General features: G+C 47.9%; 5 protein-coding genes across 5 annotated transcripts; all 5 read right to left on the reverse strand.

The window, feature by feature from the left end:
- Positions 1-2,219: 2,219 nt before the first annotated feature.
- Positions 2,220-3,992, reverse strand: LOC108101791. Its single transcript, XM_017206268.1, has one exon. It carries the CDS (start codon positions 3,990-3,992, stop codon positions 2,220-2,222), a length of 1,773 nt encoding a protein of 590 aa, XP_017061757.1.
- Positions 3,993-4,344: 352 nt separating this feature from the next.
- LOC108101792 lies at positions 4,345-6,147 on the reverse strand. Its single transcript, XM_017206269.1, has one exon. It carries the CDS (start codon positions 6,145-6,147, stop codon positions 4,345-4,347), a length of 1,803 nt encoding a protein of 600 aa, XP_017061758.1.
- Positions 6,148-6,309: 162 nt separating this feature from the next.
- LOC108101793 lies at positions 6,310-8,082 on the reverse strand. The gene has a single exon (XM_017206270.1). The coding sequence runs from the start codon at positions 8,080-8,082 to the stop codon at positions 6,310-6,312; it is 1,773 nt and encodes a 590-aa protein (XP_017061759.1).
- Positions 8,083-8,381: 299 nt separating this feature from the next.
- LOC108101794 lies at positions 8,382-10,166 on the reverse strand. The gene has a single exon (XM_017206271.1). It carries the CDS (start codon positions 10,164-10,166, stop codon positions 8,382-8,384), a length of 1,785 nt encoding a protein of 594 aa, XP_017061760.1.
- A 375-nt stretch (positions 10,167-10,541) lies between these two features.
- Positions 10,542-12,338, reverse strand: LOC108101795. Its single transcript, XM_017206272.1, has one exon. The coding sequence runs from the start codon at positions 12,336-12,338 to the stop codon at positions 10,542-10,544; it is 1,797 nt and encodes a 598-aa protein (XP_017061761.1).
- Positions 12,339-13,802: the final 1,464 nt, after the last annotated feature.

Here is a 13,802-nt window from a genome sequence, read left to right on the forward strand (position 1 = left end):
CTATGGTAATTGGAGTTTCGGCTTCGGAGCCGCGGCGTTGGTGGGAAGCAGCCGTTGAGCCGCTGAAAGGTGGCAACTGTTTTGCCAATCTTCGCTAAAACTCCCTAATGGCTTTGAGCGACAAAAACTAGGAAGGAAATAAATTACTTTGTAGTCTCTGCAGCCCAGTGGGATGGACCTGCTGATGGGGGCCTTTGTTTTAGTTACCGAAAAACAAAGACAGAGCAGAAAGAGCAGGGAGACGCGATACGAAGAGCCAGTCGACATTTGGAATTCCATTTCGTGTGCGACCTCAAAATACTAGTTTGTAAAATGCAGCGGATCCGGCATTGAAACAGATTAGTTTCTTCGGTTGAAAAAATTAACACCTCCTAAATTTGAAATACTCGTTTATTAGCGCCACCGAAATTATGCATTTTCAGCACATTTGTGAAATGCTTAATGGCCTGAGGTCGAATTAGTTGGCTCTTAAGTGCTGCGGGCCGCAACCGGATTGAAACCCCGGCCGTCTTCAAGAGCCCGCAAATAGGTTTGTGTAAATAGCAGAAGTGCTCGATAAATAATTTTTGAAATTACTCTATTCAATAATGAGTGCGGCTGAAGCCCCCAACGAGGTCTCATTAATGCGCGTACAATAAAAAAAAGGGTTAGAGACGACCAGCGAAAAACAATTTAACTGCTGCCGCACATTGTTCCACATGTGAGCAGACTGCGGTTAAGGTGCCCGCCATAATGACTCGGGCCACAAAATCTATTAATCTAAATGACCCTGAAGATCACACAAGCAGCCAAGCAGCCAAGAAATGGTCGACTAACGATCGCCATCCATCAATGGAAATGGCCAGTCAACGGCGGATAATAACAGAATTGGAATTGGGATTGACTGCGACTGCGACTGGGATCGCAATTGAAAAATGCCTGCCATAGATTTTGTGGATTATCGTTTGTCTGCTACTTTCGTTTCGCCTCGACAGCCTTTGCAAATGTCAAAAGGTTGGGCAATTGCGGCGATTGCGTTCGGGTTTCGACAGCCAAGCTCCGGAGGATGAGCCCGTTCGGATCTCGGATCTGCTTTATCGGGCTTTATCGGATCAGAGCTGGAGCAAGTCCACGGCTTCCCATGACAAATTGATCAGCCTGGGAAGCGTAATGATGCCACATTATCATACGTTTGCGAGCGTGATTTATGATCCCGATTGACCGATTTCGGGGGGACTCTGTCTTCGACTAAACCGAAAGTGAAAGATTTCACGATACCCGCTTCGCAATGACAATGCCCGGCCATTGTCTCACCCACTAAAGCGCTTGGGGGTTCGCTGGTTACCAAATCGCCGAGCAATCTTAATTCCAGTGCCCTAGGTCCAATCAGCACGCGTCAAAAGTGGCGCCAAAGTGACGAACCAAATTATGATTCGGATCGAATATGCACAAACACAAAACGAGCACAAACTAAGGCGGCCTTATGGCGGTAGCCAGTCGGCTTTTGCATAATCCCCGGAACCTGCTGAGACACCCGCATTGTGGTCCGTTTACGGGCGCATTTACATAAGAGCCAATCATGCGAGATGTCATCGAATATTTGGCCAGTTCATCCCCAGTTCAGCACCATTATATCTGCTGGAATGCACATTGCGCCCATTTTGATGGGGTTTTCACAACCACACCGGAGATGGACAGTCGTTGATCTGACGGCCCGATTGTCTTTTAAAACCACATCAAAATCAATATCGCGTATCGATCAACATCCAAAAGCGAGCATTGTCTCAATGTTAGCAACCTCCGGAGTGATGATTCGGGTCCATTTGAATAACAGCCCCAGCAATGACCGCTGCCCCTCCATATCCGCTATCATTTATTGTGCGGAGGTGGCTAATCCCAATTCAGCATTTCTTTGTTTGTCTTTATGGCTTTGGTGAAGGCTGTGCGGAATGGCTTTAGCCATGCTAGCGAAACTCTTTAATTAAATGCAGCTTGCGTGGCAAAACATTGTGACTTAAACAAATGTATTAGAAGATGAAGCGGTTAGCAGAAGCAGCCGACTTCCAGTTTTCCGAAGTACATGGTAAGAACTCAGAAATTTCCTTTATCTCTTGTTGTGGAGTGAGTGGAGTCCTGGTAAGCCAGAGCTCCGTCAGACCGACTTCCTTTTGGTGCAGCAGTTAGACTTTAAATGCAAACGTTAAGTTAGGGATAAATTGTGATAATAGTTTTGTGTGCTTTTAGTTACGCAAGTTCCGCCAGCGCCTCCATTTCCCTCCTGCTACCTCCAACAAGAAGCAGAAAACGCAGATACCCACAGCGACCAAGTAGAGTACCATGATCCACGAGACGTCCTCCAGTAGTATGCTTGGACTGTAGGCTCTTGGACGACTGAGATCCTCCAGGGGAGTCAGTCCGAGTCTCACCATGTCGAAGAAGCTGTGGCTCCTCCAGTAGTTCACCAATCCGAACTCCTGTTGCCGCATCATGTGCTCCTCGAAAAGGTGTCGATAGGGAAGATGTCTTCGCAGGGGGATGGACATGAAGATCAGCCTGGAGAAGCACAAGTTCCTCGCGTAGTAGAAGAGGGGTTCCCTGAAGATCTTCTGTTGCTCAGCGTAGGAGCTCCAGCGGTCCCCCGTAACCACGAAACTGTAGCTCAGATTGAACTGGTCACGCAGATCGTAGCACTCCGGCAAGTTGTCGAAGACCACAACACCATCCTCGTCGATTTCGCGGAAGTGAGAGTTGTTCGTCTTGATCAGAGAATTGAATTCAATCAGGGGGATGGCCAGCCTCGGGTGATGACGACCAATGTCCTGGAAGGAGCGAGCCTCAGGCTCCGACGGGGGGTTCGTGAAGAACGCATTCAGATAGGCCTCGTACATGGTGGTGATCATTATGCTGGCAAAGCAGAGTATGCTGACAATCAGCCTGAGGTGTTTGTTTGCGTTTTGGGGAAAGGGAAACGATTGGCCCAAAAGACCGCGCAGGCTTTTGTCGTTCACCAGGATGTTGGCCAGGCTGAGGTCCTGCCAGGACATTTTCCAACTGTAAATCAGCAGCACGGAAAACAGGCAGAGCAGGAAGATGGTAATGCCGACCACAAGACGATCCATGATGACGCCATACACCAGGTTGTAGGGCAGCCTAGGTGGAACCTGGAGCATCAGGCAGTAAGTTGTGAGAATATACGGATAGCTGGATGTTTCCATGAGAGATGTACGCAAAGAATTATCCAAGGTGGTGCCGATGTCGAGCTCCTCGTTCTCCACCATCTTTAGAATTTCCCTCACGATGAACTTATTGCCCAGATTCTCCAATTGCAAGCTGGCATTCACTTTCTCGGCAAAGCTGTTGACCACATTGGCCACATAGCCCATCATCTTCTTTTCGCCACTCTTCGAGTCCAGATAAAGCATGGAGCGAGGAGGAAGGAAATCAGCGCCAGTCTTTATAGGCTTTCCGTGCATATTCAGAAAGTTTTCTATATAAACAGGGCTCTTTTCGGATAAGGTCACTTCTTCAAAGTTGGGATCTTGAAAGTAGCGACAGGCGTAGATGACATCCGACTTGTGGAAGTCTCCTTTTACCATAGCTATGTTGTGTTGCTCCTTATTGGAATAGCTATCGCACACAGAACTTGGTTGAATATCTCCAGGAAGGTAGATTAAACGCCTGTTTCTTAGCAATTTCACTAGAGTGCGGTGGATCGACTCCTTCTCGGCTTCGGGATCACAGCTGACGATCAGGGTTAAGCTGCTGAAGTTCCAATCGAAGGAGGTGCTGCCTGAAGAAACCAGAACTGTGGACACATCCAAGCGTCGGGATAGGGAATGAAATACACAGTCCTCTCCATAGACCAACAGGGTGTTATACAATTCCTCCAGTTGCAATCTTAAAAAGAGATTTAAAAGTCGGTCCTCCAGGTCTGTGCTCCCTTTTTTGGTTATATTCAGAAACTGAGCACTTGATGTACCCACGCAGAGAAGAAGGATAATAAGCCAACTCATGGTTGCTACTTAACTGTGAAAAGTCCTGAGCTTTGTTCACATTTTGTACCTCAAACTCACACGAACAGTGTGATTGGCATGCAATTCTCGTGTTTCCCACATTGTGTTAACATGGCCGAAAGGTCGGGCTACAACTAATGGTCGTGCAATTAGCCTCAAATAAGAATTTATAATTTCCCAGGTGGGTAAGAACAAATACAGCATTTATAGCTGCAATTATTGAGCATTTCAGCTTCGTTTTTTCCCTATTTTAATAAAAGAATAATATTTTTCACGAAAACGAGACTTTGTTTTAATTAAAGCTTAAAAAAGGTGACTAAAATCGTAAATTGAAGCGTAAAAGGCTGTGATCTCAGTTGGTAGTCCATTTCCATTTGTATGTTTTGAAGCGACTCCAGAAAGTTAGGGATACCAAGAGCTCCAGGCCGAAACAGCAGCAACTGATGCCCAATGCAAAGATGTACAGGCCCAACACCCAGTAGAGGTCGTCTATGTCGATGGCATCCTCGTCAGGGGGCTTGCCGAAGTCCGTGTAGGGGGTCAGACCGAGTCTCAACATGTCCAGGAAGCTGCTGTCGATCCAGTGGTTCAGTAGGCCGAACTCCTTCTGCCGCAGGATGTGCTCCTCGAAGAGGTCGCGATAGGGAAGGCGCCGTCTGACCGGGAAGCTCAGGAAGCTGTGCCGACTTAGGCAGAAGTCCTCCGAGTAGTAGAATATCGGTTGGTCGAAGAGCTTCTGCTGCTCCTTGTAGGTGCCCCACCGCACACTGGTCACCGGAAAGATGTAGTTGTTATCGAAGGATGACCGCAACTGCAGGAATTCACTGTAGTTCTCGAAAACCTCGACTTGCCCCTCGCTCTCTTCCGCCATTTTGAGTTTGTTCTCGTACCGCAGCGTATTTATAGCGGCCCAGTTCAGTGCCATCTTGTACCTGGACGTTTGAAAATCTCTGACGGTTCGCATAAACGGTCTGGGTGGCGGACGATATAGGTAGGTCTTCAGGTAGGCCCCGTACATCGTGGTGGTCATCAGACCCGAGAAGCAGAGGAGCAGGCAAGCGAGCTTTAGCTTCCGGCTGGAACTCTGGGGAAAGGGAAAGGGCTGCCCCAGAAAGCCCCTCAGGCACACGTCGTTCATCAGGACGCTGGTCAGACTGAGCCCTCGCCAGGACCTCTGCTGGATGTAGATCAGCAGCAGGGAGAAGATGCAGAAAAGCACGAGGAGAATGCCCAGGACGGGAATGTCTAGGATTATGCCAAAGATCCAGCTGTACGGAACTTGGTCCGGAAGGGGAACCATGAAGCAGTAGGAGCTGATCAAGTAGGGATAGGTCAAGGTGTCGAAGCTGCTCATATCCCAATCGGCCTCGACGCTCATGCCGATGTCCAGAAGATCGTCTGCCGCCCACTTGGATACATTCATGAAGAATACTGTGCCCCCGGCCTCGGTCAAACCCTCCTGCATCTCAAGGCTGGCATTGACCTTCTGCACAAAGTTGTTCAGCACATTGGCCACGTACCCTATCCACTTCTTCTCGCCGGTCTTCGGGTCCTCGGTGACCATGGACCGGGGTGCCACGTCGTCTGTGATTGTCCTGATCGGCGCACCGTGCATGTTGCGAAACTGGTTCGTGAAAATCGGTTTGCCGTCGAGTAGATTCACCTCTTCGTAGTTCGGATCTTGAAAGTGGCGACATGAGTTAATAGCATTCGAACGATAAAAGTCTTCCGTCACCATAGCTACGTTATATTGCTCCCTTTTCGAAAAGTGATCGCACACGAACTCTGGTTGGATATCTTCCTGAAGAATAACTAGTCGCGGATTCGATTGCAGTTTAATCTGTGTGCGATAGTTCTCCTCCTTCTCGGCTTCATAGCCGCAACTTAGGATCAGAGCTAAACTGCTGAAATTCCATTCGAAATTAGTGCTTCCCGAGGGAACCAGCACGGTGGAGAACTGCAGTTGATTGGATAGGGAAGGAAAAACACAATGCTCTCCGTAAATTAGAAGGGTGCTGTAGAACTTTTCCTTTTGCAATTTGATGAGAAGGCTTATCAATCGCTGCTCTTGTTCTAGCTTATTGGTATTCTCTTCATCCAGAAACTGAGCTCCTGAATTCCCGAGACAGAGAAGAACAATAATTAACCAAGCCATGGTTGTATGTTAACTGCCGAAAGTCTTCTGCGTTCCCCACATTTTGTACTTTATACTAAAAAGGACTCATGTTACAGGATAAATTGCAGGGCAATTACCGGTTGCATGTCGTCAACCAATAAACACTCTACAAGGGCCTAATGCTAAATGTTAACTTGCTACTTAACCCCTCGACCTCCGCCACCGCCTCCACCTTTCTCCTCCCACTTCCAAGAGAAAGCAGCAGATGCTAACCAGAGAAGCAAGCAGATAGAGATTCATTACCCACGAGACGTCGTCCAGCACTATACTTGGGTTGCGCTCCCTGGGCTGACTGGGATCCTTTAGGGGAGCCAGTCCGAGTCTCACCATGTCGAAGAAGCTGTGGCCCCTCCAGTAGTTAACCAGTCCGAACTCGTGCTGCCGCTGCATGTGCTCCTCAAAGAGGTGGCGATAGGGAAGGTGTCTTCGCAGCGGAATGGACATGAAGAGCATTTGCGAGAAGCAGAGGTCCTTTGCGAAGTAGAAGAGTGGCTCCTTGAAGAGCGACTGCTGCTCTGCGTAGGCCCTCCAGCGTTCTCCGGTTACCACGTAATAGTAGCTGGTGTTGAAGGCGTTTCGCAGAGCAACTGCTTCTTGCCAGTTGTCGAAGATGGCCAGGTAATCCTTGTTAATTCCGAGGAACAGTTCGTTGCCTGTGTTTATCATTACCTTGGCCTCGAGTGCGTTAATGGCAAGCTTTTGTGGAACCTTGGCAAAGTCCTCGAAAGAGCGAAAGTGAAACCCAGACGGGGGATCCGTGAAGAAGGACTGCAGGTAGGCGTCGTACATGGTGGTCAGCATGATGCTGGCGAAGCACAGGATGCAGAAGATCATCCTCAGCTGCTTGTTTGCGTTCGAGGGAAACGGATGGGACTGGCCCAGAAGTCCGCGGAGGCTAATGTCATTCAAGAGCACGTTGGAGAGTTTTAAGTCCCGCCAGGACATGTTCTTGCTGTAAATCAGCAGCACGGAGAGCAGACAGAAGATCACGAAGATAATGGCCAGGACGAGGCGGTCCACTATCATCGCATAGACCTGGTTGTAGGGCAGCTTGGCCGGAACCGGAGCCATCAGGCAGTACGAGGTGAAGAGGTACGGGTAGCTGGTTGTGTCGGTGTTCTTTGTCATCAAAGAGAATTCCACAGAAATGCCAATGTCGAGCTCATCGTTCTGAGCTCTTCTCGCAATCTCCTTAAGGGTGAGCTCATCGGGTAAGAGGTCAAAGTGCAAGGTGGCGTTCACCTTGTCCGCAAAGTTATTAACCAGATTCGCCACATAGCCCTTTACCTTCATGTCACTTCTGTTCGCATTCCGATACACCATCGATCGATGTGGCCTGAGATCAGCTACTACTCTGATGGCTGTCCCGCGCATATTTCGAAAGTTTTCAACATAAATTGGCTTCTGCTCAGTTAGGCTCACTTCTTCAAAGTTTCTGTCTTGAAAGACGCGGCAGGCGTAAACGATTCCTGACTTGCCAAAGTCTTTTCTTACCATGGCAATGTTGAACTGCTCCCTTTGCGAATATCTTTCACACACAGAACTTGGTTGAATGTCTTCTTGTAAGTAGATCAAACGCCTGTTTCTTTGCAGCTTTATGAGGGTCCGGTAGGTCGACTCCTCCTCCGCTTCAGGACCGCAACTAAGAATCAGAGTAAGAGTGGTGAAATCCCAGTCAAAATTGGTGCTGCCCGAAGACACCAGCACCGTGGGTAAGTCCAAGCTCCTAATTAGGGAGTGAAATACACAATCCTCCCCGTACACAAGCAGGGTATCGAAGACCTCTTCATGCCTGAGCTTAAAAATAAGGCTGAGCAAACCTCTTTCTGTATCGTGTTCTCCTCGATCGGAGATATCAGGGAATTGGGCTTCAACCCTTCCCAGGCAGAGGAGCAAAACTACCAACCAAGCCATCGCTTCCACACAAACTGTGGTTATAAGCTGAGTGTTCCTGCCTTTTAGCTTCATTCCTTGACAATTAAAGGCGTTTCCGTGCGTGATGCATATTAGTTTCTGAATTAATTTGTAGTTGTTATTTTAATGCCCATGAAAATGCTTGTCGGACGAACATTATTATTTTATAGATTAAAGAAGCTTCAGGAGTTGTAAACTTTTAGCATGCACATTTCGTGTCGTTCGGAGTACAGAAGCCAGTAAATACTTCTTTGCTTTATTTAAATATACCTTTTTGATTCAGTTATTAAAAATATGTATTACTTTATTATCTTTCGAAAACACATCTTCCATATCTCGACTTTGCTTAAAAGCTCGATTAAAAAGCAGACGACGCTAATCACCATTGCGACCAGATAGATTTTGAATATCCAGGATACATCCTGGAGTAGTAAGCTTTTATCCAACTCAACCTGCGGACTGAGGTCACTGAGGGGTGTTATGCCCAGCCCCACCATGTCGAAGAAGCTGTGGCTCTTCCAGTAGTTGACCAGTCCAAACTCCTGCTGCCGTCTAATGTGATCCTCGAAGAGATGGCGATAGGGAAGGAATCTTCGCAGGGGAATGGACATGAAAAGCTGGCGGGAGAAGCACAGGTCTTTTGCGAAATAGAAAACGGGTTTTTTGAACAACTTTTGCTGTTCGGCGTAGACGCTCCACCGATCCTCAGTGACTGGGTATCCAAATCTAACATTAAGTGAGTCCCGCAGGTTCAGATAATCCTTCCAATTCGAAATGACCAAAAGGTCTTCTTTGTTTAATTCCCCAAACTGTGAATTGTTGACTATCACCAGCGAATGCACCTCGAGCGCCGGAATGGCAATCTTCTGGTGAAACCTGCCAATGTCCTCGAAGGAGCGAATTTCGTGGTCCGTCGGGGGATCCGTGAAGAAGGACTGCAGGTAGGCGTCGTACATGGTGGTCAACATGATGCTGGCGAAGCACAGGATGCAGAAGATCATCCTCAGCTGCTTGTTTGCGTTGGAGGGGAAGGGAAACGATTGGCCCAGCAGACCGCGAAGGGTTATATCGTTCACCAGGACGTTGGATATGCTCAGATTTCGCCAAGACATTTTCCGGCTGTAGATCAGCAGCCCAGAGTGCAGGCAGAAAATCACGAAGATAATGCCGAGAACGAGGGGATCCACGATAATGGCGTACACCCGATTGAACGGCAACTTTGAGGGAACCGGAAGCATCAGGCAGTAGGTGGTCAGCAGGAACGGATAGCTGGCCGTATCAAGACCGTTGGTGACCAAGACCGAGCCCTCCAGGAAAATGCCAATGTCGAGCTCATCCTCCGAAATTCTCCTTTTAATCTCCTTATAGGGGAGATTCCTGCCAAGTGTTTCAAACTGCAGAGTGGCATTCACACTTTGAGCGAAGGTGTTGAACAGATTTGCCACGTATCCCGTCAACTTCCTTTCCCCACTCCTTGGATCCAAATACATCATGGATCGAGGAGCCAGTAAGTCTGTCACTGCCTTGATCTGCATTCCGTGCATATTTTGAAAGGGCTCGATATAAATCGACTTAGCTTCCATTACATCTATTTCTTCAATTCTGGGATGGGGAAGGAAGCGACAGGCGTATATCAACTTCGTGTTATCAAAGTCTGCTCTTATCATAGCCACATTATACTGCTCCCTGCGGAAGTACGTTTCACACACAGAATCGTGATCGAAGTCCAGTGGTAGGTAGACAATTCGTCTGTTTCTCTGCAACTTGAGGAGAGTGCGGTAGTTGGCCTCGCATTCGTCTTCTGGTCCACAACTCAGAATCAGAGCCAGGCTGCTGAAACCCCAGTCGAAATGGGTGCTACCCGAAGAAACCAGCACTGTGGGCACATCTAAACGCCTGGAAATGGAGTGGAAAACGCAACTCTTTCCGTAAACCAGCAGGGTGTCGTAAGCTTCTTCCTGATCCAGTTTCAGCAGGAGGTGGAGCAGTTCCTCTTCCAAATCTGGATCGCTTTCAGTTGAATCACCCAGAAATTGACCACTCGCTTGTCCCAGGCAGAGGAGGAAAACAACCAACCAAGCCATTGCGGTTGCTAAACTGTTTGGACACCATGCGTGTTCCCTGCTTTTTGTTCTGCGCTTAGTTTACATGTTCAAAGTCCATATGGGGGTTCAAAACTATGTGTGAGTTGTGTTACTTTTGTAAAACATTTGCCGTGAAAATGTTTTCCGGCTACTAACGTTTCTGCCTGCAAGGCTTAATGGTTTTCAGACCTTCTTTAGGTTAAAAATGATTTATTTTTCTCATGCAATTTTCGTGTTGCTTCAAAAGTAGAGTCATTAATGGGAAATATTCCTGATCGCTTGCCCCGTTACCACTAGGCATACTAGTTAGCTTGTTTCTTTATTGAAATCTTTATTTATACACATTTTTTGTGGCATGCATGACCAAATTTTGATTTACGTCCTCCGCCTCCAAAATCGCCTCCACCTTTCACCAAAACGAGCGATCTCCAATAGGAAGCAGCAGATGCTCAGGGCAATGGCTCCAGCGTAAAGCTTGAGTATCCAGGAGATGTCGTCGAGCAAGAGACTTGGCTCCTCTTCTTTCTTGTGGCTAAGGTCCTCCAAGGAGGCCAGTCCCAGCCTCACCATTTCAATGAAGCTCTGGCTCTTCCAGAACTTCACCAGTCCGAACTCGTGCTGCCGCATCATGTGCTCCTCGAAAAGGTGGCGATGGGGCAGGAAACGCCGCATCGGGGGACTGAAGAACATGAGCTGGTTGAAGCAGAGATTGGTGGCCAGGTAGAAGGCGGGTTGAGCGAAGAGCTTCTGCTGCTCCTCGTAGCTCCTCCAGCGAACCTCGGACACCGGGAAGATGAAGCTCGTGTTGAAGGAGTCGCGCAGGACCAGGTACTTCGACCAGTCGTCGTAGATCAGCAGGTGGTCCTTGCTTATCTCATTAAAGTGCGAGTTGTTCAGGGAGGTGAGGATGTTCACCTCTATCCGGCTGATGGCCAGCTTCATCGAGAAGTTTCCGATGTCGCGGAAGGAGAGAATGGATGGTTCCGACGGCGGACTGGTGAAGTAGGACTGTAGGTAGGCCTCGTACATGGTGGTGATCATGACGCTGGCGAAGCACAGAACGAAGATGATGAGCTTGAGGTGCTTGCTTGGGTGCGGGGGAAACGGAAACGACTGGCCCAGGAGTCCTCGGAGGCTCTTGTCGTTCAGCAGCACGTTGGCCACGGTCAGATTCTGCCAGGAAAGGGTTTGGGTGTAGATTATCAGGAGCGAGAACAAGCACAACATGACGATGATGATGCTGAGCACCAGGGGATCCACTATCATCGAGTAGACCACGTTGTAGGGCAGCTTGGCGGGCACTGGAACCATCAGGCAGTAGGCAGTCAGCAGGTAGGGATACCACACCGTGTCCATGCCCTGGAGCTGCAAGGAGCTGGCCAGAGCGGTGCCAATGTCCAGGACATCCTCTCCTGCCCATCTCACCACGTCTAGAGTACTGGCCTTTTCCACACCCAGACTGGTTATGTTCACGAACTCCAGACTGGCATTCAGCTTCTCGGCGTAGGTGTTCACCAAGTTGGCCAGGTAGCCCACCATCTTCGTCTGACCAGTTTTCCTGTCCCTATAAACCATGGTTCGCGGCACTAAAAGATCTGGAACTGTCCTTATGGCAGATCCATGCATGTTGTGAAAGTTCTCAACGTAGATGGGTTGCTCCTCGAAAAAGCGCCTCTCCTCGTAGTTTGGTGTCTGAAAGAAGCGGCAGGAGTAGATTATATCCGACTGAACAAAGTTTGAATTAACCATGGCAATGTTGTGCTGCTCCTTCAGAGAATAATGATTGCAAATCAGCTCTGGGCTTTCATCCTCCTGCAGAAATACAAGCCTCCTGGTTCTCTGCAACTTAAGTAGGGTGTAGGAATTCTCCTCGTCCTCCGCTTCAGATTCACAGGTCAATATTAGAGTCGCGGTACTGAAGTTCCAATCGTAAGATGTGCTGCCGGATGCCACAATTATTGCAGGTAATCTCAAGTGTTTCAACAATGAATGGAACACACATTCTTTTCCGTAGACCAGCAGAGTGTTGTACTCCTCTTCCAGGTTGAGTCTCATTAGTACTCGAAGAAGTCTATCCTCCAGTTCATTGTCTCCATAACTTGTATCATTAAGAAATAAAGCACTCAACTGGCCAAAGCAGCAGAGAATAAGGACGAGCCACATCAGAGTCATCGCGAAACTGTTGGCAGTCCTTGCAAGGCAACTCCTTTTATTTCCCTTGTATAATTGTAATGAAATGTAATGAAATGTCAAGTGTGCCCTTTTAACTACAATCCACTTAAAAAGGTATTTAAAAACGATGTATGAAAGTGTATATCTGCTGGTCATGCAATTTCCGTGTGCAACACGTTTTGTGGGCAATTAACGAGCAAAGTGTTTGGCTGACATTTATGCGGGACACGGATCCATTTACCTGAGAATGTCTCCTCCTGGGGGCAGGCCGAAAAAAAGAAAATATAAAAGAGTTGGCCTTGTGCGTGAGATTGCCCCAATTTGAATATCTCGAAAGGCCTCTAACAACTTCCGCTGCAACTCGAAAACGAACTCGAGCGCCAAGTGCATTCCCATTTGGAGGCATGTTTTAAAAGCGCCTGGGAAGACAGACAATTCGATTGCCGAACTAAATTTTCCGGCAATTTGAGCCGGCCGAGTCGGGCTCATTGCATTCGATTTGTGACTTGGACTGGGTCCCGCATGGAAAGTGTAGAAACGCAAACGCAAACGCAAACAGTTCGTTCATGCTCTTAATTGCAGAGCAAGTGGATTTCAATTATTCAAATGAGGCGCTTCCCCGGCGAGCAGCTGCACTTCCGAGCCGCCTCGAAACTGGTTCGATCGTTTTGGCCATGCGTTCCTGGCCCAAAAGCAAAAAAAAGAAGAAAAGCAGAAAAGCCGAAAAGCGAGAAAGGCTGGGGCGACACTGGAGCTGAATTTCTTCTGCTTCATCATCGGCTGGCGATGATATCGCGGCTTTATCTGCTCGGCCTGCCTTTTGCCATTTTGCCGTTTTGCTCTCCGCCGAATGACGTTTCAGCGAAAGTTGTTACGTTACCATCGACAACCAGCACCGAAAGCCTATGCAAAACCGGTCGGTCATTGATTTTTGGTTACTGCAAATTGCCTGGCCATGACCAGCTGTGGAGCACAACTCATCTCCGCTGCGACTGCAACTGCAGAAATGCTTTGTTGCCTTGCTGTCACCCGTCCCGCTCCACACTGCGTATGCTTGATTTGGCCGTAATGGCTTTCGTGCGTCGAGTGTGTGGCGAATCTCGGTGTTTATGGCCGGTAAATATTTATATTTACGCTGCCAACCAACCAGTTGCAGTGCCGTTCGAACATGGTACAATATGTTTCAGCGGAAAAATATTTTGTCAATAAACTTGCTTCAAAGAAAACCGATCAACTATGTCATTGGTCACTACTGGGAGTTATTTAATGGTCGATATTTTCTGAGAAGCGTATTACTGCTTTTGTTGCCGATTTCATAATGATTATTAAAATTTATTTCTTTCTAATTGTATGGTGTAAATGGTTTACTATTTCTTTTTGTTAAAACTTTATACATTTTTAATGGTTCCGGTAAGCGGCAACAATTTAAAGAATATTATTTTAATATTATATTTTCATTGCATA

This window comes from Drosophila ficusphila, unplaced genomic scaffold (assembly GCF_018152265.1).
Source record: "Drosophila ficusphila isolate 14025-0441.05 unplaced genomic scaffold, ASM1815226v1 contig_414, whole genome shotgun sequence".
NCBI classification, from domain to species: Eukaryota; Metazoa; Arthropoda; class Insecta; order Diptera; family Drosophilidae; genus Drosophila; species Drosophila ficusphila.